Source organism: Acanthisitta chloris, unplaced genomic scaffold (genome assembly GCF_000695815.1).
Source record: "Acanthisitta chloris isolate BGI_N310 unplaced genomic scaffold, ASM69581v1 scaffold1306, whole genome shotgun sequence".
Lineage (NCBI taxonomy): Eukaryota > Metazoa > Chordata > Aves > Passeriformes > Acanthisittidae > Acanthisitta > Acanthisitta chloris.
The window spans coordinates 37945-62155 of NW_008677424.1; the positions used below are offsets into that span (position 1 = coordinate 37945).

Here is a 24211-nt window from a genome sequence, read left to right on the forward strand (position 1 = left end):
GGGATACAAAGAACAGACCTCATGAATCTTTTTGAGCCCATGGCATTTTCACTGCAGCTACAGAAAATAGCGAATTTGAATACAACACACATTCCCCTCCTCCTGCTTGCTTAATACTTCACTTTGAGGTCCTTTTCAGAAAAGTCCAGAGTTTGTGAGGAGCTACTTTGTGATCACAGCAAAGTGATTCTCCATGAGCCAGATCCCAGCTCCTACCTCTAACACCTTTAGTGCAATTAACAGGGGGCTGCAGTGACCTGATGTTGCAACTGATGTCAAATACAAACAGATTAGAAGGCAAAGGGTAAAGAAGACATTAAAAATACCGAAGATCCTTCACTGTAGTTGCACTATTGTATCCTTCCCAACCTACTGCATGTCTGTAACAGCCCTCCAGCCCTTTTTCCTGGCAAGACTTGCAATTCCCCCTAATTTCTACTGGGCTGAGTTTGGGAACGTAGCTCACATGCAACAGAAGGAAGCATGATACCCATCGCATTGGAGGATCCTTTTTGACAATTATCTAAAAGTCTGCCCTATATCTGATGATCAGAAAGCATTTGGGAAGCATTCCCATGGGACTTCCCATGGGACATGTGAAAGTATTTTCAGTCCTTTATTTCAAATGAACTAGCAAAACAGCAGACCTATTGAAAAAAGGTACTTCAGAACAGGGTGGCTGTGCTGCAGACACTCCTCTCTGGTACTCCTTTCTAAAACCCTAGGACCTACTCCCAGCAGCACAAGCACCAAGGGGTTTTTACCCTAATGCCCAATACACTACAACCCAAGACTAGCAAACTCAAAGTCTCAGTATGTACTTGCAGTGATAACTTCCATCACAAATCCACTTCACTGTGCCTGCCACTCATTTCAGAGGCATGCAAAAACTGCCATTCAATTTAGGAGTCTTTCTGACATGATTACATCTTGCTTTTCATCATATATAACAGGAGTGCAGGAGAGCTCAGGGAGCAGGGGCAGGTGAGATCATTACCACATTACAAGGCACTGAGAGCATCACTTGCAGGAGGAATTGTGTCCAGCCTATTAGCTTCTTTTCTATTTCTTTGCTTTATGTCTCCAACCCAAACAAGACATCCTCTTTTTTGTCAGTCTGGTAGCCTTGGCAGTTTGGCACTGCCAATTCCTCTGCAGCACAGGCAGTTGCCTTCTGGAGTGCAGCCATACTGAATTATCAGACCAGAATCTCTACATAAGCAATAAAAGGAGACAGGCAAGTCAACAAAAGGAGGCAAACATCATGTTATAGCTTGGATTTCTCCTGAGAAGCAACTATCTCCCTTCACTGACTGCATGGGGAATGGAGACATTTAGCACAAGTCCTCACTGACAGGCTGCTACTTTTTTAATCTTAAGAGTATTTATCCAAGGCATCTAAAGAAGCAGGGCACAATAATACCTTGAGTTGATGCTACTTGCAAAGCCAAAGGAGTGTTGCCTCCTAGCCTGGGGGACAGCCACACTACCACTTCCTCCCAACAGCTACTCTAGAATCTCTCATTTCAGAAACTCATCCAAACGCTATGTTTATAGCAACTCCTTAATTTTATCAGTGGCTTAAAAAGGCTCTTTTCATGTATGGTTTCCAACATCGTCACGCTGAAATAGACTGGTTAGTAGAGAGCCATTTTGGAAAAATGACAGAGGATGGGAAGCAAGGGTTTAAGAAAATAAATAACTAACCGTGTGTTACCTGGTTAGCCCAGTCTCTGGTGGAAGGTGTGAAATGGCTACCACATCAAACTAGCTGTCAGCATATGCTTCTGTCTTTGCTAAACCTCACAGCCTGGCATTGAGCACTTCTGGCCCATGAACACCACTGCGCTTTCATCTCCTTTCAGCACAATCTGGTCTTTTTCGTGTCTCACCCCATCTCTTCTATGAAATTTCAATTACCCCAAGGAGAAACTACATTACCATTCTAAACTACGACACTTTACGACTGAAAACACATTTGTCCGTTTACATCACTGCCAATACTGAATTAAGGAACTGTAAGAATGAATTTAAGGCCTTGGCAGCAGTTCTCTGTTCTGTGCCCTAACAATCTCCAGTCACAGCAAGGTTTCTGTGTTTGCACAGAACTACTGCCTGAACAGACCACTGCAACCAAAGTCTATGTTTCATTCAGTGTAACTGGCTGAATATAGAGAGGTGTTACTTCACTGGCAAGACAAACTCCCATAGGTTTTAGATACAGGTGACATACCATGTATTTGGATTGTTTCATCATGTATAAAAGGAACCCAAATCTCTTTTCTAACTGACCATACCAATTTCCTTTTTGAGTTCCTTTTAAAAGTAGAGTGGTCCTTCATATGACAAAGTATAACATGCATTATAAATGCAGAAATACTATACCTAGAAAGCAGGAAATAGACTTTACCATCAACAACAAATGAACCATGTGCTTTCTTCCTAGAGATGTACGTATGTCCTTTCTCTTTTTAGTATTTCAACTAAATGTTAACTATGTGCTTTGCTTTGTGATAAAGAGTAATTTTCCTGATAGTCAACAAGCATAGATTATTTTAGGTTCCCCTGCCCCCTTAACCCTTTATCCTATATCTTGAGCTGCAAGAGTTACACTCCTCTTTTAACAGGACAGAAGCATGAGAACCAAGTAAAGTAAGCATGACAGATAACAGATGGCAGACTGGAAAAGTGGGTCAGTAGCTGTCCCATATTAGATCTAGCCTGCTTCTTCTTCATTTCTCCCCTTGTACACCAGCCTGGCTGATCCCTGGTCCTATGGCAGCTCATTAGTCACTGCAGCAGTGCCACTGTGGCACAGCAGCATCTCTCACTTTGATTCCCATCCCAATTTCTGTTCCAACTTTTCTCTTTCCAACAGCATTTGGATTACAGGCCAGCTGAAGTTAGGACTTGCGACAATCCTTGAGCATCAGGCCAGGAGAATGAACAGTATCATTGGTAGCCTGCAATGCTTTTGTTTGTGGAGGCAATTCACCTGACATCAATCAGGGCAGTATGAGGCTGCTAAGCAACACCACAATAAATGTTGTGGAATCAAATATACTTTAATTTGTACAACGTTTTCATGTATCCAGTCTCAAATATTTATTCCCCATGAGCTGCTTTTCACATTGCCAAGGAACATCAGGCATGACAGCCATATTTTGTGTGATACTGGGACTAAACCAGTAATGGGTCTGTGGTTTCTAGTTACAGAAAAAAATGATTTCTCAGGATTAGGATCTTTTTTACATCTTTTATGTTGTCTTGAAAGACATCATCACAGTTTTGTAAACCTTAAACACACTCTGATTCTAGCATGTATTTATTATTACCTCAAGTTTCCACACTAGACATTCATTCATAAATGTATCTTTCTAATTCAGACTGATGTTCACCAGAGCACAGCCAAGCTATGGATCAGCCAAAACAATTCCCAAGGCTGTGGTTGAGAAAACCTCTGATGTTTTCCAGAATCTTCTAATCCAATATAGTCTCTGTAAGAGATAACTGCTGAGCTGACATTGGCATAGCCAATGTCCACGAATCTTACATTTTCATCCATGTCCCCACAGCACGGATGGTAGTGTCAATGCCTGAGCTGCTCTAAGTACCACTGGCAATTAACTGCTATTGCTGCTTAGGGCAGCATGCTACAAATTGCTAGTTGTGAGCAGCTTTATAAACAATCATAGATCTTATACTGTAAAACCTAAAACTCTCATCCAGTCTATAGGAAGAATTTTGGCAATTAACAAAAACTTCCCACAAAGAAGAAAATCCTCTGGAGAGTGAATGAATTACAAATCTCAATTCTGACTAATATTTTATGCACTGTACCTAACTTTCATGTTCTTTCTCATAAGTGGTATGCTACTGTGATCAATATTAAAAAATGTATAAGGTGGACACTGAGTGGGAAAGGAGCTGCTCAAATATTCATGGCAGAAGCTCAAAAATATCTGAATTTCTGATTCTAAAACACATGCTATAATCATGGTGCCAAGTGAGGTAAAAGAAAGAAGAGGCTGAGAGCCCTAGGACTCTGCTAATGGTTTGAAGTTAATCCTTGGATGTACCCTGAATGCATTTCAGCTTCAATGCAGTGCTAATGACCAAATATCAACAGAAAGATTGGTTTCATAGAATCATAGAATCACCTGGGCTGGAAAAGACCTCCAAGATCATCAAGTCCAACCCTACCGTGGTTACTAGACCATGGCACTAAGTGCCACATCCAGTCTCATCTTTAAAACCTCCAGGGATGGTGAATCTACCACCTCCCTGGGCAGCACATTCCAATGCCTGATTACTCTCTCCATAAAAAAATTCTTCCTAATATCTAACCTAAAATAAGAGAACATCCTTTAGGGAGCATTTTATTTTCTAAGTGATCTTAGCCCCATCTTTTTCTTTGAAACCGCTCACCTACCTCATTCTGAGGACGGTGGCACCAGCACAATTAGGATAACAAAAATTAATGGAACCACCTATATATTTGAGAAATATACAATTCAGATATCTTACATTAGTGGTCTATAAAACATAGAAAGTTTTGCCTGCCTATACCAGTATTACATGGGCCTCATATCTCCAATCATGTGTCTTTAAATCACATTCAGAATGAGTATGAACAAAATGCAGAGAACCACCCATCTCCTATAGTTTTGCCTTATCAGAGGTGAACTTGGAGACCTGCTGCTGTTAACACTATCTCATCAGCTGGCTTTACCCATTAACAGCCACTAAGGAAATCCTACCACACAAAAAGAGGAAGACTAGATAGAACTGGGATACATCATCTGTCCCACGCCAGAAAAATCTCCATAACTTAAGTTCATACTTGGTACTGTTTCCAGTAATTGGTTTGCGACTTCTCAGATGCAGCTGCATTTTCTGCCTTACAAGACAAACCATACCCAGCCAAAAAACTCTGGAACTTCAGACAAGGTCTAAAGAAGGCTTAGGGAGTGAAGTGACAAGGTAAGCTCCTGAAACAAAGGTGGAAAAGACTGACAGAAAATGATGAGAGAAAAAAAGTTCTCCTAGTGCGGGGACTGGAACTTAACATTGGGAAGACCAACAAGGGCAGGGGAAAGTCTCATGGAAACACTGGATTTTGTTCTCATTCTTGTGGACACCTTCAGCTTTGTGTAACTGACATCAGAAAACTCAGCTTACCTCGCTCACATGTTCTGCCCCAGTAGCCGGTGCCAGTGCAGTCACAAATAAAGCGGTTCCAGCCGTCCTTGCAGACTGCATTATTCTTACACGGGTAGCTGTCGCACTGCTTGGTGCTGAGGCGCGAGCACGAGGACTTGACTCCTGCAGCATTCTGAGCCTCTGCCAGCTGCCGGATGTTCTTGCTCCGTCCATCAATGAACAAGTCTCGGATACAGCCAACATAGCCATAGTTGAGCATTGCTGTCCAGAGCTCCGTGGGAAGGATGAGTCCTGCTCGGTTCTCAGGCAGCCCACCGAGGTACATGTCGCCTTCCAGATCTAGGATCTCACTCTCCCCACTAGCGGTGAAAGGAGTGCGTCTGCTGTTCACCGATATAGTACCTACATGAGGAGGATAAGGAGACATCAACACTTTGAATTACAGTCTCAGTTTTGTTCACTTTTTTTCCAATAACAATGAGATTTAAGGTTCGACACAACTATCCAAATGCAATTCTAACATACAGCATCTCCCACACAGTTCCCTCTTCTCTTGAACCACTAAGTTGTCCTAAGTACTTCCATGCAGTGACTGATCATCATGAGTCTGTTTCCCAAATTGCATTAAAAAGTCAGAAGCATAACAATGCAATGGCTAAATAAAAACATGTGAAAACTGAACATTATTCAATGGTATTCATCCAGCAAAGCAAAGATTTACTGAGACCATACAGGAGTTGGATGGTATAAGGACCAGAGAGAAAAAAAAGATAAGCAAAAGCATATTAATTCACACTTCTTTATAGCTCTTCCAGAAAACACTTTATCAGTACCTCCAAACCTGGACCTGATGATGGAACTAAAGAGACCATCATCAGGTTTGTAGGTGACATCAGCTTGGGGAGAATGGTTGATGCATTGGAGGAAGCACAGGGTTACCATTCAGAGAAACATTTACAAGGTAAAGCAAAGGACTGGTAGGAGTGTTTGATATAAATCAACAACAATAAATACAAAGCTTCTACACCTAGGTCAGAATAGCGTCACACATAAGTACAGTCAACAGAAAAAGACCTGGGGACATGGCAGACAACAATTTGAACATGAGTCAGCACTGTGCACTTGCAGTGACAAGAGCCACTCATCACAAGTTGAAGTAAGGGAATCTCCAGCCCCATAGAATGGGAACAGAAACCTCAAGGGGGTTGCGGAATCATCATCCTGACAGCATTCATGGCACAACTGGACATGACCCTGAAGAAAATCTAGAATGAACTAGAAATCCCCAGAAATTTGTTCCAAAATAAAATATTCTATGCTGTTACAAAGGAAGTCTTCTAATTTCCATTTTATAAACAGGAAATTTGAGGTACAGAAAGACAAATGTTATCTCTGAAGAACAGTTATGATTAAAACTGTGGTAGCTTCCACATGCTCTATGCAAGATGTGAGCATACTGCACTGAGGCCATTCCTATATATTTCAAGAAATTGTTCATGCACATAAAATAATCAGAGCATATAATATGGAAATATAACCAAAACATATAAAACAGGTACAGAAAAGCAAAATGACTTGTTTGAGATCAGACAGTGCATCCAAAGGAAAACATCTCTCACATCCCAGAACAGCATACTCTTCTGAAGAGCATACAGCAGCTTTTGTGGTAGGGATATCTGCCCACCAGACACTCATCTAAAAATCAGCAATTCCCTCTCACTAGCTATAAATCATCACCTCCTATTGCCTTGTCATTAAGTTAGTCTGTCTTCAGACACACTATTCAAGCTTTAAGATTAATTCCACATCATCGCATTTTTATCATACACCCCTACAATAAGGTGGGAGAGTTAACAGACCTAGCTCTATTTTATATCTCTGTGAGAAAGCAGTTGTATACACATGCTTTTTTCTTCAGTTGTAATAGGTGTCTTCTTAGAGAACAGCACGTATGACAGAGACACAAGGTATTTCGTGTGTGTGATGTTCAGCAATAATTGGGGAATAATGTCAGAGGCAGCAGAGTGTCAGAAGCAACACAGGCATTACAAATTAAATTCTCAAAGAGAACCTCAGTTATTTGATGAATTATTTTGTAGAAACAAACTGCAGCACCACAGGCATTTTCTCCTTTACAAAGAAAGAAAAGAGAAGATGTGACAATCAACACAGTCGCAAAGGCAGCATGTCACGGAGCCACAAGATCACAGACTCTCTTCCAGCATCTCTGCTGTTACTTCTCAAAAGCAGCCTGTAGAGTACATATTACTCTTAAGCCTAGAACAAACCAAAATACTGGAGGGCTGAGCTCTAGACAGCTGCTACTATGGAGGGAACAAACCTCACCTGCAAAAGCCACACAGGTAAAGAAACCCCCTAAAATGGAAGAGGTATTGAATACCAAGAAGTGTAAAATCTGGAGAAAGACAGTGAGATGATGAACAGAAGTAGGCTAGACAGCAGCCTAAACATTCTGCCACTGTTTTGTAGCCTGCAACACTTCCTGTAAGGTCATGGTCCTAGTTTGGATCACAGCACTTTTAAAACCAAGCTGCTGAAACAGAAAAATTCTGAATTAACCCCAGGAAGGAGCACATCCTTTTTCTTTTGCTTTTTTATCCTCCAAAACCCATGTTTGCGACTCTGTTTAGGTAGATCCAAGTACATCATGAGAAATCAGAAGCATCTAAGCATCTCCCTTCCAGTGTCTTAGGCACTTTGTGCAGGATGAAAGAACAGACAGCCCAGTTACTGAGGGCAGAGCTGGCATATAAAACAGTGCACTGATGCAACTGTAAATCAAACCTTCCAGTAAGATTTTTAGTGTGTGAGCAGGTGGGACATCATGTATCTTCTGCAGCTGACGACCTGCTGAAAACATTTTCTTGTGTAACTTGTTCACTGTTCCCCAGCTAGAAACTGTGACAGGTTTTGTGAATGCTTTGTGGGAGCTTTCCCCAAGGACAGAAAGGTTACAGGACGCTAGGTGACCATGTCCGTGCTGCCAGCTTCTGTCAGAGTAGAGAGACTGTAACACCTTTTGCTGCTCTGGCAGCCAACAGAAAACAAATCACACACAAGGCCTAAGGGGACTAGAGGTGCCAGAGGTTATCTAGGCATGACTGCCATACTTCCCTAGCACTTGCGCTCCTGCTTTAGTGCACAGCAGTAGTGAATATGTGGATTTTGAGGCTATTTTATGAAGTTCAGCAGAACCTGAAGTTTTGTATTGTTACAGAGATGGGAAGAAGAAGGAGTGAGATGACACCTTATAAAGGCCTGGCTGCTTTAGTAATGGGAATCAGAATCTCTAGGTCACTAGCTCATTAAACCCCAATGGCTGCTTTTTAGCCTCCATTAAGTAAGTTCATTATTTCAGTTTCTAAATGAAAGGCATCCACACTGGGGGGAAAAAAAAAGCATCCAAGGTGTAACCAGTCTCCAGTCCACACGTGGGAGAAATGCCAAGGACAAAACAGGGAGGGATACTAAACTCCTTTCTCACACATACCAAAAAGTGACACTGGATAAGAGTGACTGATGCTTAGTGTGAAGAAATCAATGCCAGTAATCCTGGTTTTCTCAGGACACAAGAAATCGGTCATTAGGAGCATTAACTGATATTCATTGCCAGCAGAAAATACAATTTTAAAAAAAAAAATAAAATAAGAACATGTTTGCTCTCCTTGAGAAAACTGCTTCTAATTCAAAATATACTACCTCTAACCAGTGTCCAGAACACCATAAACCTCCCTGTCAAGCAACAAACAAGTCAGTCCTACACCTTCATTCACCAAGTAGCAATGCCATCTGCCACACCCTCCTAGTCCAAAAGACTCTGTCCCTCTTCCCAGGGCTTTACAAACACTATTTGCAGAGAGACTAGTGTCATTTCTGTTTCTTCTCCTGCAGCTGCCTCTCCAGGGACAAGACAGTCCCCAAGTGAGCAAGCAAAACCAAAGGCAGTACTGAACACAACTAATTGAGTTTATCCCTGGAAGTTAATTAAATTTAGCAATTCTAAAGAAATCAAAGCTCCATTTATTTATTTATGGCTTCCTTTATAAAATGTTCCTATCCATTTCTTTAGGAGATAATATATAACCACACATATTAAGTCCTAGTAGACTTAATGGCAAATACAAAGAAACCACTTACATCATGAAAGAAAAAACTAGTTCAGGCAAAGACCTGTACAAACAGCTAGGCCTTGCATAGTATCTAAAACAGTCAACTCTTCTGAAAACTCAAGGGAGGCAAATTCTAGCATTGCATTCTCTGTACTGGTGGTATTCAGCAATTGGAAACATAAAATTATGGACCTAAAGCTATCATCTGGAGATCACCAGACAAATCCTAAATCCACTTGCAAATGTAAGCAAAATTCCCTTGGAAGAGAAGGCTTTGACATCCCAGTGTTCAGAAAAAAACCAAGTAGAACTGTTCACATATTCGAAAGATGAAGTTACAGTATTTGATCATTTTTGTTTTCCTCCACAATTTCAGAGTACATCATGAGGATGTTAGCTCAATATTCAGCACTAGAAACAAACAAAATAAGTCTTGGTAATTGCATGGTAGGTATGCTTTTAGAAAGCAACTAAACCACGTATTTGAAAACGAGAACATGCAAGGAAAAGAAAGGAACATCTACTGAATCCTGACTCAGGACTAGACTAAAATTTGGCATCCAAGAGAGCAAAGAAACCTAACTGAAAACTACAAGATACTAAAGGAAACAGAATGAGATGAAAATGTTGATTTATCGCCATAATTTTGTAACTGGTTTTGCCTACTACTTTTATTTTCCTCATCACAAGATTCCAAAGTTGATCAGTATTTCTCAAACTCAAATGGTTCGGAAGGACCCCAAACCTTACCATGGCCTACAAAGAAGTCATCACTGTAACTACGCATGTAATTGCAAAGACAGGTCCAGAATATCTGAAGACTTCAAATAAAGTATTAATAGCCTGCCTCTGCAATGTGCTATCCAAAGTTCACACTAAACATTTAATGAAAACCTAGCCATTCACAACTTTGCTTTCCTGGATAAACATCACTGGAATAACACCAAGCTTTTTTAAGAAGGTGACTCATATCTAACAGGTTTTGAAGGTTCTGCAAACTAATACACAGCCCTAGGTCTGAATCTGAAAGATGAATCTACTTAAGCAAAAGTCATCACTCTACCTGATCTTCCATCTCGTTGAATATCCACATGATACCACTCTCCATCATTGGCCTTCTTCTGGGTGGCCTTGACTTTAATGGTCCCAGATCCCATGTCCAGCAGCAAGTAGAGGTTCCCATCTAGAAGCTCAACTGCAAAGAAGTCTACCTTTGTGTTTTTCTGGCTTCTGGCATCTTTCCTCTCCTGAGGCTTGCCATGGGTGAAAAGGATCAGTCCATTGGGTTCAGTGGTACGGAAATCAAATGAGATGGAGCCCATCCTTTTGGTATTCCATTTTGGCAGACTAATATAGGCCTCAGGTGTCTCAAAACTGATGGGATCCAGCGTAGCCACATTCTCACATATGAATTTCACTTCCCCGTAGATCTTCATCTTAGTATCACCAATCCGTGCCAAGCGAGACAGCTCCAGACGAATGTCATTATTCTTATAAACAACCTGCCAGACACAAGGAAAAGTATCATACATCAATCCTGCATACAATACAAATACCCCAATTACTTACAGCCATGGGAGATAAACTTCTCCCAAAAGGTAGTGAGGAGCAGAAAGGAGACAGTGCAAGAATCTGACATGATGACAGAGGAAGAGAGTTGAACCAGGATTGTGTATAGAAATGACAGCAATGGGTACTTTGCAGTGACTATAGATCAGATAAGCAGTCAGAAGAGAATATCTAACTGAAGGGCAGTGAGAACAATTAACTCTACCACAGGCCCACTTGGCTGTAAAAGCTTTTGTACATAAAATACCATGTGTGTCTGGTATCATGCTGTTATATTTGCATAAATCCCATTAAAAATACATAACAAAGTGTAACCTCCATGTCCATCTCTACAAGCCACAGCAGGGAACTCAGAACCACCACTGCCATTTCTCTATTATTCTTATAAGCCCACTTAACTACTAAGACAGAGATGCAAAAAAGCTTCAGCAAGTTGCTGTGAACTGTTAGTGATTGCCCTGTGGCTCCTAAAGAAAAAAAACAACAAAGAGTTAAAATTTATCTGACCAAGAAATCTTAGATCACCTCCAGGCACAAACTTGCTGTGGAGATATCTGCATAGCTTACCTTTACTTCAAGAAACCTACGGTCTCTGTGCTAAGACATAAAAACCTGTACATATTCAGTGCTTGGACTCTCTCTCTGGGTTAAGAAGCAGAACTCTGGACTCTGTTGTTACGACATGGATTGAAATTAGCCAAGAGAAGAGACCCAAACAGGCAAGCACTCCTGAACATGCCTGACTTATTCAGGAGTTCAGACCTCCTCTCTCTTGCAGGTACAGAAATGACTCCTAGTAAGCAGACTCCTCTGTCCCATGCCATTCTCACAGAGGCAGGAATTGGAGAAGGCAGAAAACTGAAATATTCATAAGCTGTACTTCCTCTCAACCACCTTCTGTGCTTCCTAAACCCAGACCTGGCACGTACAGCAAGCAAAAGCATTTCTGCAACTAGCACAATTTTTATTGAATTCATGTTCTGCGATACTACTGAACACTTATTTCTTCCAAGGAGTTATTATTTTAAAATATTTTGTGTCTATTACATGTAGCACATATGTACACACACATTTGACTTCTGCTTTCAAAATGCTACTGGGATAAGCTGTCAGCAATTTCCTATGAAAAGAGAATGGAAAGGAGATATGCACTGTTAATTCCACAATTAGGACAGGAATGTCAGAGAAATGAGTATGCAGTAAATATTAAAAGGCAAACGAAGGAGAGAATGAGAGATAAGCTTCTAAATTAGGTGACTTCAGGATGAAAAAATGAAATGAAATCACAATTGAACACATTCATAGCAAGAAAAGAATTTCCAGCTTTCACTAAGCATTAAAGAAGAATTTCCCCAGTGCAGTCAGCTCAGCATCAGAGATCCCTGTTGCAAATGCAAAACACAGAGTGAAAGGAGAAGCCAGCTGTTAAATCCCATTTGGAGATACGGCACAAAGCTGTAGTTCCGCCCAGCAGAGGACAGTATTGACCCACAGTAGCTTGTGTTGCTCCAATTCTCAATAAAGTGCTCTGCCCTCACAAAGGCTTCAAAAATATCTGCAACAGGAATAAAATACATTTTGAATTTGTGGGACTGTAGCAGTTTCATTCCACAGATTAACCATGTCAAATGCTCTTACTGGACAGACTATATAACTCCTTCCAGTGACACAGCAAGGGGGTGGATTACAGCCTCCCCTCTTGCCAGACAACAAGGTGCACCTCAGTCAAGCTTTAGTTCTGAGCACTGCATGAAGTCCTGTCTCTGCATCTCAAAGCAGAAGAGGAAAATAAATAGAACAAGTAAGAGGTTGGAGCAAGATGCTTTATAAGGATAGCCCAAAAAGGCCAGGGCTCATATCTGGAGAGGACTAAGAAAAATATGACTGAAGTTTACAGAAGATAGAGAATTGCTCTTTGCCAAACCCAGCAATAATAGAACCGGAGGCACTTGCTGAAACTTGTACAGTATCAGTTTAAGATGGATGTTTAGAAGTACTCATTTACACAGAGGGTAGCCAACTTCTGGAACTTGCTGCCACAGAAGGTCACGGAAGTAGGGTGCAACAGCAGGCTCAAAAAGAACTAGAGAGAAAAATGGGCAGCAAATCCACAAACTGATACTAAAGGAAAAATAAACAAGTGTAAACCAATACCAGCAGATGCTGTGGGAACATAAGGGAATGCACCACCGATAGTAACCATACTCATATGTTCTCCCTAAATAGCACTTGCACCTGCCACTATTGGCAACAGAATACTGGATATATGGATTGACCATTCTTCAGGCCCACTAGGGCTTACGACTTTGGTGCAACACTGCATTTTTGGTTTCACCCCAATATGGAAATGTTTTGGTGGGCAAGAGAATGCCAGGCCTGAATGAACAGTGACTTTAGTGCTCCTAACATAGGAGAACTGCCCTTATCGGATATGACTAACAGTTGCTCAAACCTCCTTTAAACTGTATCTTGACCCAGTCTTTCCACACATTAGAGGAGCAGATAGGTAGCACAATACCATACATATGATTGATGGCTGCTGCTGGGTTGTATCTTAGCTATGACTCAGTGATCTGCTTTCAGCAACCTCTGCAGGTTGCTTGTAGAAGGAATACCACCCTATCACATACACATAAGCAGCTTCCACACACAGCTGAGCCAGATACATGTTAAACTTCCCCCTTTAATGTATTTGATACTTGAGTAACAGCTCCCACCTCTTTGGGAGAAATGCAGAGAGTCTGCCTCTGGGTTTATTTGAGGTTTGATGCTGACTGACTGATTTGTCTTTTATTAGTCATACCAGTACCACAGCTGGAGAATCCTTGAGACGGAAGACTTTCAAAGGATCTAGAGAAAATGACATGATTTTTATTGTAACCCAGAAAGTCACTAACGATGGACGATCTGAGAGAAAGTTTAAAAGGACAAACCCAGAAAGCAAGCACAAAGGAGGACCAGGATAAGAGAAGAGAAAAGATGTTGAATAAATACAAGAGTTCTGAATTCAGTCTTTTCAAAGAAACATATCCACCCCAATCCAAATCTCTGTTATTCAAGTGTTTGTTGTTCTAAATGATTTTCTTTGATATATATATTAAAAAAACCCTAGCTTGAGAAACCTAAGAAGCACATGTGTGTTAAGGAAAAAGTGCAAGTGTTTCCATAGCTGACTTGAGGTATTATTGACAGACATATCTGGACATCAATATGTTGACATATAATCAGGTATGCAAGAACACTCAGCACAATTGGAAGAAAAAAGGGATAAATATAATCCCTGGCTGTAAAACCAAGGTGAATCCTTTGCAGGAATAGAAATACTAAGGCAGTTTCTGATAACCACAGTTCAATTGTTAAACCAAAGGTTCAAGAATGAGAAAAAGGAATGTAATTAAATGACTGGAATGCATGTCCCATAGTGAAGAACATTCAAATTCAGTCTGTTTAATAGGAAGAGGTTAAAAGGTGATTCGATTGCAATCTACGAGTACCTGTGCAGAAAATGGAATTTGGCAATAGAGGGCTCTTCAATCCATGTGACAAAGGAATAAGGGGATCTGGGGGCTAGAAATTGAATTTAGAGAAATTCACATTTTAAAATATTATGACTTATTTTTACATGAGGGTAATTTGCTACTGAAATAATTTACTACAGGTTATAGTGTGTTCTCTGCTACTGGCAAACTTTAAATTAAAACAGTATCTTGTTTTCTCTAAAAGACATAGTGAGACAGGAATTAATTATATATCAAATCAGTCTAGATTATCATAATGGCTCTTTCTGGCCTCATAACCTATGAATATTTGTGTTTTAATGAAATCAACAGATGCTTCAGAGCATTTTCCAGGACAGATGAAACACATCCTTCCCAACTGTTAAAAGTGCCTGGTAAAGAAGAAGATGCTGCTGTCAATTCTGGTCTGATTTGAAACCACTGCTTTCAGTGAAGCTTTTAAAAATATTTCTATATATTTGTGAGCCTACTTTGCAACATATCATTAAAAAGGAAGGCAAGTAGGAAGTCTTGGACCAAAACCTTGATTCCATATTTCAAATATATAAGATTCAAGAACTTCTTAGAGTCACCTGTTGCAAGCCAGAGAGGAAATATTTTGATGTTCCACTGAGGAAGTTTTCTGCCAGCAGTAGAATCCACCATCTGCATAGCAATTCCTACCTCGTAGTCTCATTTTATGAGCAACCTCTGAATTAACTTGCAGGCAAATCAGTATATGCCAAAATACCTACTGAAACCCACACCTCTAACTCCAAATGAGGCCATGACTGACTCAGAGTCCTGTCCCTCACTAGGACATAGTCTTCTAGTTCATGGTCTCGATAGCAACTGAGAAGTAAGCAAAGCAATGAAAGCAGTGTCTATACATTTGTCCATTTTCATATCAGACACTTTCTGAACAAAGCTGATCTCACCTGTTTAAACAGAAACAAGCTTGAGTTCATCTTGTGTCTGATACATGTATCAGAGAAGGTCTAAGGGAGCGAAGGACATAATTCCTGATATAGACATACACATCCACTTCACAGTTATTTTGGGAAGGAAAGTGGAAAAGAGAATGGGAACAAAATTACTTAACAAAAGCCATGCACAGAGCATTTGAAAAGTAACCTTCATTTCTCCAATCTTAAAATTTATTCATATTCCAAAAAAGAAACAAGGAAAATGAAAAAAAAAAAAGGGGGGGGGATTTGTTTCCTTTTCCATGAGGACTACTTCTAAGGAATAAAGGAATATTGACTGTTCAAAGCCTTTGTTGAATGAATTGGACCAGTATGAATGAATGGTCAGAGATGGGATAGTCCAGATACACAAGGTCCTGATAATCAGCAGTAGAATTTCATGGCATCTAAGACATTTTGAGGGGAAAAAAAAAAAAAGATATACATTAAATTATGTTTCCTACAAATCTGCTGAGAGAAAAGAGTTTGTTTTAGGCAGAGCTTCTTAAAAATGGCAACTTTGCAATTCTGAAGCATTCAAGGAATTTCTCCAGCTAAACCTATAAGAAGTTTCACTCATGGGTTAATGAGAGCTCTAATCAGATGGCTTTTCACAATGATGAAAAGCATCTCTCTGCAATCAAGTGAAGTTGCAGATAGAGAGGGAGTGACAAAAAGTGAGGAAAAATTGTGTGCTAAGCTTGGCCAGTAGCCAATATAAAAATTTCTCTCCAAGTTGGTACTATTAAGCAGGAAACCTAATTTTCAGTTCAGGCTGGACACAGACATGCTCCAAAGGGGAATGGCCATTGATAGCCTGGCAAATTAGAAGATGACCATCATGAATGTTAATGAAAAAGAGCAATAACCTGAAGGCTGTATAAGTTTAGCTAGCTAGGAAGTTCAGCCAAATTGTTCACCTATTGCATCCTGTGTTTCACCAGCTGCTTTTTTCTGCTGCAGTCTGTCCTTCCTCACCAACTGCCCATCATCAATTCTCAGAAGGGGTAACTATGAGACATTCAGTTTAGAGCCTTTCTAAGACATCCTTAAAGGCACCTGCACTGAACCAGATAAGTTCCTGCAGCTTAAGAAACTGAAGTTTATCCACTGGTTTACTAGAACTGCGTGCTTCTAGTCTGCCCTGACCAACAGGTAAAACCAAACACACCACTTAACAGCACTTTACTTTGTGTTTAGGGCAGACTATGTATGAAGTAATCAAAGGCTTCAGTGATGGGTAACTAAAGCTGCTACACTTATTTAAAGACCGTGTGGACTGTGGATGCCTGGTCTAAACATATTTGATGGTTCACTGTATTCAGGTAATAAACAAACACAATCACCATTCACCACACTAAGAGTTCATTCACCTGTCATGAAAAACTATACATTGAACATTAATGAAAAGTAACTGAAACCAAACAAATAATACTCAAATATGATTTGTGCTATGTTGACTAAAGTAATGCAATTCTACATTTAATCTGAATTATATTTAACAAAGAATATGTGTTCACCCATCATTGAGGAAGCCAGTGCAGGTAGGTCAGTGTACAGCTACAGTGCAAGCTGCAGATTGAGTTCAGGGTGGTGTGAGACTGAGACAAGAGGGCATGAACTGGCACTGGCCCTTTGCATAACAAAGACCTGGGCCTGTGGCCCAGCCAGGTGACCACTGGACACTCAGAGACACAGCAGGAGCCAGTGATCCCAGACTTCTGTGCACTGTGAAGGTATAAAAGCCCAGAGATTCCTTTGTTCAGGGACCCTCCTCATGATAACATGGGATAAAATGTTTCTAAAAATCATGGGAGTTAAAGTAGGCCTTAGTGGCAAGCTAGCTGAAGTAGGCCTCAGGGGTAAGGTAGCTAAAGTAGGCCTTAGTGGCAAGGTAGCTAGAATAGGTCTTAATGAGAAGAGTGATTATTATCTTAGCAGGTCGATATGTACCTGTGCAAGTACACCTGGGTACCTATCTGTACGTACCCCCCTAAATAACAGATAATTATACCACCATCATGGAAAAGGGGGTTCGAACTCATGCTCGGGTGAAATACAACAATGATGGAAGGGGGACTGAAACTCATGCTTGGGTGAAGCATAACAAGGATGAAAGAGAACTCGAATCATGCTTGGATGAAATCAATAGAACAATAGCAAAGTAATGATTAACATATGACTATACCATGGTTATGTAAGAGAAGAGTATAAAAATGTATCCATCTCAGAACCATGTCAGAGTCAGATTTGGGTCTGTACCCCGACTCCCAGAGCTCTTCAATAAAAGCACCCATATAATCATTCCGTGATTATGTGTTTTCTACGCAAACACTCAGAGACACCCAGCTCAAGCTGTTACTTTGTTATTTAGTTCTGTTATTTTTTTATTTAATTATTGCACCAAGATTAAATTGTTTTAAGGATCCAAAGGTCTGAAAGACTGCTATGGGAAACCTGAGGTCAAGCTGGTAGGAAAACTTGGTCTGACCATGTGAGAGTAGTGTGTGCAGATGCAAAGGGGCCTCTAGGCGTCACTTAGGTGATGCAAGTGTGACTGTCAGAGTGGCTCCTGGATGGTCAGACAGGAAAGTTTGCTTAACATGCAGCTAAAAATAGGTGCATGGTGAGTAGAACACCTAAGGCAGAACTATTTCAAGCTTCCCTACCTTACTTTTTCCACCTTACAAAGCAATTAGAGGTTCTGAATAACATAAAGGTTTGTGGAAAACTCCAGAAAAGAGACTGATTAAGTTTCAGAAGATTTGTAGCAAGACACAGAGAAGCACTCACTGAAGTAGGATATAAAGAGAAAGGGATTCACAGTGCCAGTAAAAAAAGACTGAAAAAGACAGAGTGGAATTTCTTCAACAGGTTCAGTGAGAATGTTTCCTTAACAGACAGGGGACTGAGTACTTCACTGTGGTCACAACTGTCCTTTGATCCAGAAAGTGACAACACAATGGCTGCATGGCCATCAGTGACAGGGCAGTAGCCATGGAGTCCACGTGTGGCCAGGCACAGGCATGTGCCCATTGTCATGCCACAGCAGGCCCCACAATCAGATCTTGAGACAAAACATGATGGGAACATTAGAAGTTATATATATTTATTCAGGAAAAAAAGGGAAGACACTGTATAGAGGAGGGAGAAACCTTCATACAGTTGCAAAAGAAATGCTGCTGAAGGAATCTATATTAGCCACAAAGACTAAGGCAGTTTCCTCAACAACAAAAAGGCACAGCATAGGCATCAGTAAGATTAAGTAGAATTTGTTGTAGCATGAACTATGATTTGAGGGTGAATGCTCTTTTGCAATGGAAGCATCAGGTCCTCTTCTTTCCTTGCTACAGAAACTTTAAAGTTCTGCAGTAAGTGAAGAAAGGGGTGACAGGAAATAAGGTATCATTTCCAGACTTCTGAAAACATCAATTTCCCCCAGATTTTCCTAAGCAATGGTGAGAAAGCCACCTAACCTCAATATTTGCTAAAGTATATTCCTCATGTCATGGCGGTCAACTTGTGATCATGGAATTGGTTTTGAAGAAGTGCTCATTAGCCAAAATCTGTAAGCAAATACAAGGTGTTATTCTGTCTTTACTGCTAAAGCTAAAAAAAAATACTCTGAAAAATTAGACTCATTCTATTCCTTAAAAGCAAAAATAACAAAAAATGCTGATTCTTGTTACTATTAAGGTAAAAATAGTAACTGACTGGTATTTAACAGTAGCAAAGTTCACATCTGTGTCACAGAAAAGTGCTTAAGGCATTTCACTGTGGATTCAGGCTCACAAATTGAACTTTCCTCTTGTTCAGGTTCTATTTAATTTCCATTTGGCCTAGTATCAGATAAGAATAAAAGCTGCAGGACAGGGAAGCCAAGACAGCCAGCTGTGATGCTCCTCACCTGTGCCACAAACCATAGACACAGGCATACCTCATGCTAGCCCTGAAAAGCAAGCTGTACCTTGGATGTGTTCCTGGAAGTAAAGAAGGGCATAGAGAAGTTATGTTTGTATTTTAGAAATATTCGTGCATATACAACAAGGAGGAAATTGCATGTTCTACACTGAGCCTATGTAGTGCAGAGGTAAAACAAGAGGGAAGAAAGAAACACTTAACAGCTACACACAGAAAATCATTCATTGTGTGGATTGAAAGAGACATCCTCGAATGTATGGAGACATGGAAGGAGATAGAGCTGTACTCTGATGGACATCATGTCCAGTTTGGAGAACTGCACTTAAAAAAAATGATAGGAACTACTGGAAAGAGTCCTAAGGAGAGCAATGAGTATAACGAGGGGTCTAGAAGGCACATGACAGATTGAAAGGAGACATTATAACAGTGTTCAAATATAAAAGGGCTGCTACAAAGCAGAAAGGAACAATCTCTTCTATGTACCTATGTTGAAAAGGACAAGAAATAATTGGCAAAAAATAACTGCAAGAAAGTGTTGGAATTGATGCAAGAAAAAGCTTTTTTAATTTAAGAGAATTTTTAACTGGAAGAGATTGCCTGAGGAGCAACCATCAGTGAAGACCTTTAATTACAGGTTAAACAAATTGCTGCCAAGAGTCACATAGATGTCATTGATTTTGTTTTGGGACAGTGGAAGTAGAAAGGATTAGGTAACCTCTCATAGTCCATTCTAGTTCTATTTAACATGATTCTGTGTTGGGCTGGCAGAGCAACATGCGAAAGGACAAATTATTATGTAGCTAAATACTTTCCTAGTGTTTGATGCACAGAAAGGAAGGATAAACTTCATATTTACACAATTCTGACATCTCACAGATTTGAGGAGCTTAAATTTACAAATGACCTTCCTAGCTAATGAAGGCTTGAGAGCTAAAAAAAAGGAAAAAATAACCCAACCAAATATCATCATAGCAGCTTATTTACCAGTATGCAGTAGTTGACTTCAATTATATTCAGTTCAGTATTGAGCTTATATAGACATTCACCAGTTAGAGAATACTCTGCTCCTCCCAAATTTATCCTGAAATCTCAGATTTGTCTAGCTAGCACAAGCTAAATCTGTCTAGCTTGGTTCAGTGATGAGTGTGTGAGGAAATCATTACTGTCAAGTGCCTTAAGGATTTCATCTGAAAGGCAGAGAGGAATTATTTTAGGATGGCCCCATTGATCATTTCAGGCTTGAACCTTATTACACAAGACACTGAAAACTGTATCAGACAATGACTTAGCAAATAACTCTGCACTTAGTGATTTCATTGCATTTCAAATCCACCGAAGGTTGTGCAAGTACAAAACACCTATCTCAGGAAACAGAACTGTTTAGTATGGCTGGGTGAATGTTTCCATCAGGATGGCTTTCTAACAGAGAATTCCATTTCCCTTACAGAGAATTAGTAATGAAATGCTTCACTTCAACCACAACAACCCAAAATGGCAATTGTAGTTTCATCAAACTTACCAGAAAAGCTTTTACATGAACTTATCATAACATAAACCAGTATTTTCCAGGCATTGCATTTACTTTCACTAGTGGTCTCCATTTTTACCTCTGATCTGGATTCTCTAGGGAAATATTTTCACATGACACAACATCAGTGTCCCACCTGACATCAGCAAAGACACATGACTGCTTTTGCCACGAAGTTGCTTAACCAAATACTCCAGTTCCCATGGGAAATGGGACACAAAGGCTCTAGAGGACAGCTACCACATGGACCTGAACTGGACAGGAAAATACAATTCTTGTTAAAAAGGCTCCAGAGTATTTGGGGTCAGTTCAATAAACAATATGAAATAATTTGCTTCAGAAACTATCAAAATGTTACATATTAATTCAGTTTTGAAGACGTGATGGATTTCCATTTAGAAAAAAAATCCTACCAGCAGCCATGAAATCAAACGTCGAGGCTGAAACTCTTAATTTCACTCAGCTTTTCATTTCAGTGACAAAATGTGATTTAATGAGAACACTGATGTTTAAAGTCTCCTGTGAAAATACTGAATAGATATTGCTCACTCATAGGTGTGCTGTTCTTTCCCAGGCCTTGAGCCTGCTTCACCAGAATATCCCTGGCAGGTACAAGAAGGTAGTTCAGTCTCCATTTGCCAGGCAAACATCAGTTTCACTGCTGAGGCTTTCAATGTGCTAAGCAAATTTTGCCAACCACAGTGGCGTTTTCTGTGTTTTTGTCACTTGTCCAGCAAAACCCAAATTGAAAACATTTACAACTACATACGGGAAAGCACATGCTTAAAAAGGAGCACTGCTTAAATAAAAATGTGATTAGAGCAACAGAGGAAGTATTTAGTGGATTTAGTATTGTGCAGACTAAGTCTACAAACTTAAAAGTTGTGGCACTGCAGCAGGGTGGTGTCACTTTTTGTAGCTGGATGCTAGCAGCTGAGGGTGCTGCATCCCAGCATGTGTATCCCTCCCTCAGCCTCAGCACAAAGGTCTCAGGGGCACTGGCATCTCCTTCTATCTGCAATGTCAGCCAAACAAAGAGGCATGCCTTTAGCTAGGCTCTCCTGCTGCGAGGGAGCAAAGACACTCTGGGTCTGCTGAACATCAGCAGGATGGCTCCATCCCACAGCTGACACCATCTGTTACAGTGCACTTCACAGGTCCAGATGGATTGTGAGGAGGAGGACCTGTCTCCCTGTGTTTAGATCTAAACACTATGGGATGTTTTTAAGGCCTCTCTTATGCCCTGTGCAAAAACCTGCCAACACTGACATCTCTGAAGGATCTTTTTGCTCACCTCTCTTCAAATACCATGGCATGGAACAAAGTTCAAACCCTCCACAGCTAGGATTCCCCAAACATTTATCTGCACTGGGCCTTATGTTGTGTGAAAACAAGGAGGTAATGAGCTAAGTATTTGCTTGAATGTTTGCTGTAGGGGGCAAGGAATGTAATTAATCCCCTACCTGCAAGAGACATCAAGAGAAAAATATTATTATATTAAAAGCCCCACCTTGATGTGAGAAAAAGACCCATAAGCTCTTTTATATCTTTCTCCTATGCATATCTAAAAACTCTCTCAACAGTGACTTCTGGCTCTACAGCTTGCAGAACCAATACCAGGAAGTGGGGAAAAAAATGTAAAAATTAAATACATATCTTCTGTTTGGGGTTGAGTCCCAGTTACCACAATGCCAAAAAGTCTAGTCCATCTATTCATTTGGAACTCACACCAGTCACAGCTTTAGTGCACAGTGCAACACTGTCTGAGACCAATAAAGGGAGGCTGGGAACAGGACAGTTCCCCCTCACCTGCTCATACGGTTTCATCTAGCCTTCAGAGAAACCCTTACTGATAAAACTGTCTTCCCTGCCCACACTGTTTTTACAGGTTTCTTGGAGAAGAGCATTAATACATGCAAAGAGCCCAGTGGCACTACCAGGGTCCACCAGGGCCTGTTGGCAGAACTTCACCTTCACCCCTTGCTTTGATCTGGAAGCTACATGCATGGAATCTATGTCCAGCAGCTCCTGGGAGACAAGAGGGGATAGGAAAGCAGTCAGCACTGCCAGAACTGCTGCCACAGTGAGAGAGCATTAAGAAAATCATGTGAAAGGACAAAGAAACAAAAGCAAACAAGGGTGACATTTTCCAGTGGAAGCACTGAAATGAGAAGCAGAAACAGGAGGCAGATGAGGGCCTAAGCACCCAATTCAGCACCAGATTACACTTCCTTCTCAAAGTAGGTGGGCTGCTGCAATCAGGAGCAGAGAGAGCTCTTTGGTGAGGAGGGAGTTCAGGACTGGAGTCAGCACTGAGCACCAGACAAAAGAGGCACCTGATTAGCCAGTTCCCAGTGCACTGGGCCTGATGTTGCAAAATACAGAGAGCTCTCAAAGCTCTCAATACTGCTTTGTCTCTGGAGTGGGCCTATCCCTATGAATTTTTTCCTTTAAAAAAAATACAACACAAAAATCCCCCAACAAACCAAACTAACAACCACAACAACAACAATGATGACAACAAAACCCAGCATTTCCCCAAAGAGAGCTGGAAAAAAAACCATTGTAGAAACACTTTCTGTAAGAAATTCCTTCAGAGCATTTCACATTACTCTGCAAATATTACTATCTTTGCATTGATTTAATTAATATTGCATTATCTTCCACTCCCCCATTAAGGGCCACTATCCATGATTTACAGAAAGAGAAAGAGAAAGTGAAACAGAGGGAACTGATTTCATACAAGTCAACAGATGGTCAGAAAGAATGTCCCTTCTTCATAATTACTACCCTGTGCCTAAGGAATAGCTGGAGGAAATATTCTGGTGACATGGATCAATGTAAATAATCTACTAATCTCTTTTAGCATTGAAATTCTATAATGTAAATACTGAGCAGCAATAAATGTTTCCCTCATTTTTTTCACTTTTCCTACAATGCCACTTTAATGCAGCCAGGCACAGGATTCCCATCTCCACTGTGAGGAGCTCAGTTTTACATCTAAGGTAGACTGATCTCACATCTAAGAAAGTTCATTTGATACAAGCTTAAACTACATTCCTTACATTTTCTGTTTTGCTCAGTACTATCTTACTGCTTAAGAATGATTTAGAGCAGGCCTTAAGTAGAACTATAGAGCTTGCATTGTTCAAACACTAACAGGCAGAAAACAAAACCTGCCTTAGCCACTGTTTGGCCAAAATTCTCTTAAACCTTTCTGTTTAATAGGTCTTCCCTCCCACTTCAGTCATTTAAGTGCCAACAACCTTTTCCAACCTTTACTGTGCACTGAGACAGCACTGGTGCAGCAGCAAATAGTCTCAAAACATGGTGAACTTCCATTTCTGGAGACACTGCCTTTGGAGGAGGGGGGTGAGAACAGGGCTCTGCTCTTCTTATTACCCAGACCACGTTGACCAGAATCTAGATATGATTGTT

General features: G+C 40.5%; 1 protein-coding gene across 1 annotated transcript in view; it reads right to left on the reverse strand.

The window, feature by feature from the left end:
• Nucleotides 1-24211, reverse strand: part of LOC103803902 (neurexin-3) — a gene marked incomplete at both ends in the record, with an annotated part of 92806 nt that overhangs the window by 37406 nt on the left and 31189 nt on the right. Inside the window, 2 exons of the mRNA XM_009076481.1 lie at nt 5182-5565; nt 10357-10795. Coding sequence (XP_009074729.1) covers nt 5182-5565; nt 10357-10795 — 823 coding nt within the window. The remainder of the gene's footprint in view (nt 1-5181; nt 5566-10356; nt 10796-24211) is intronic.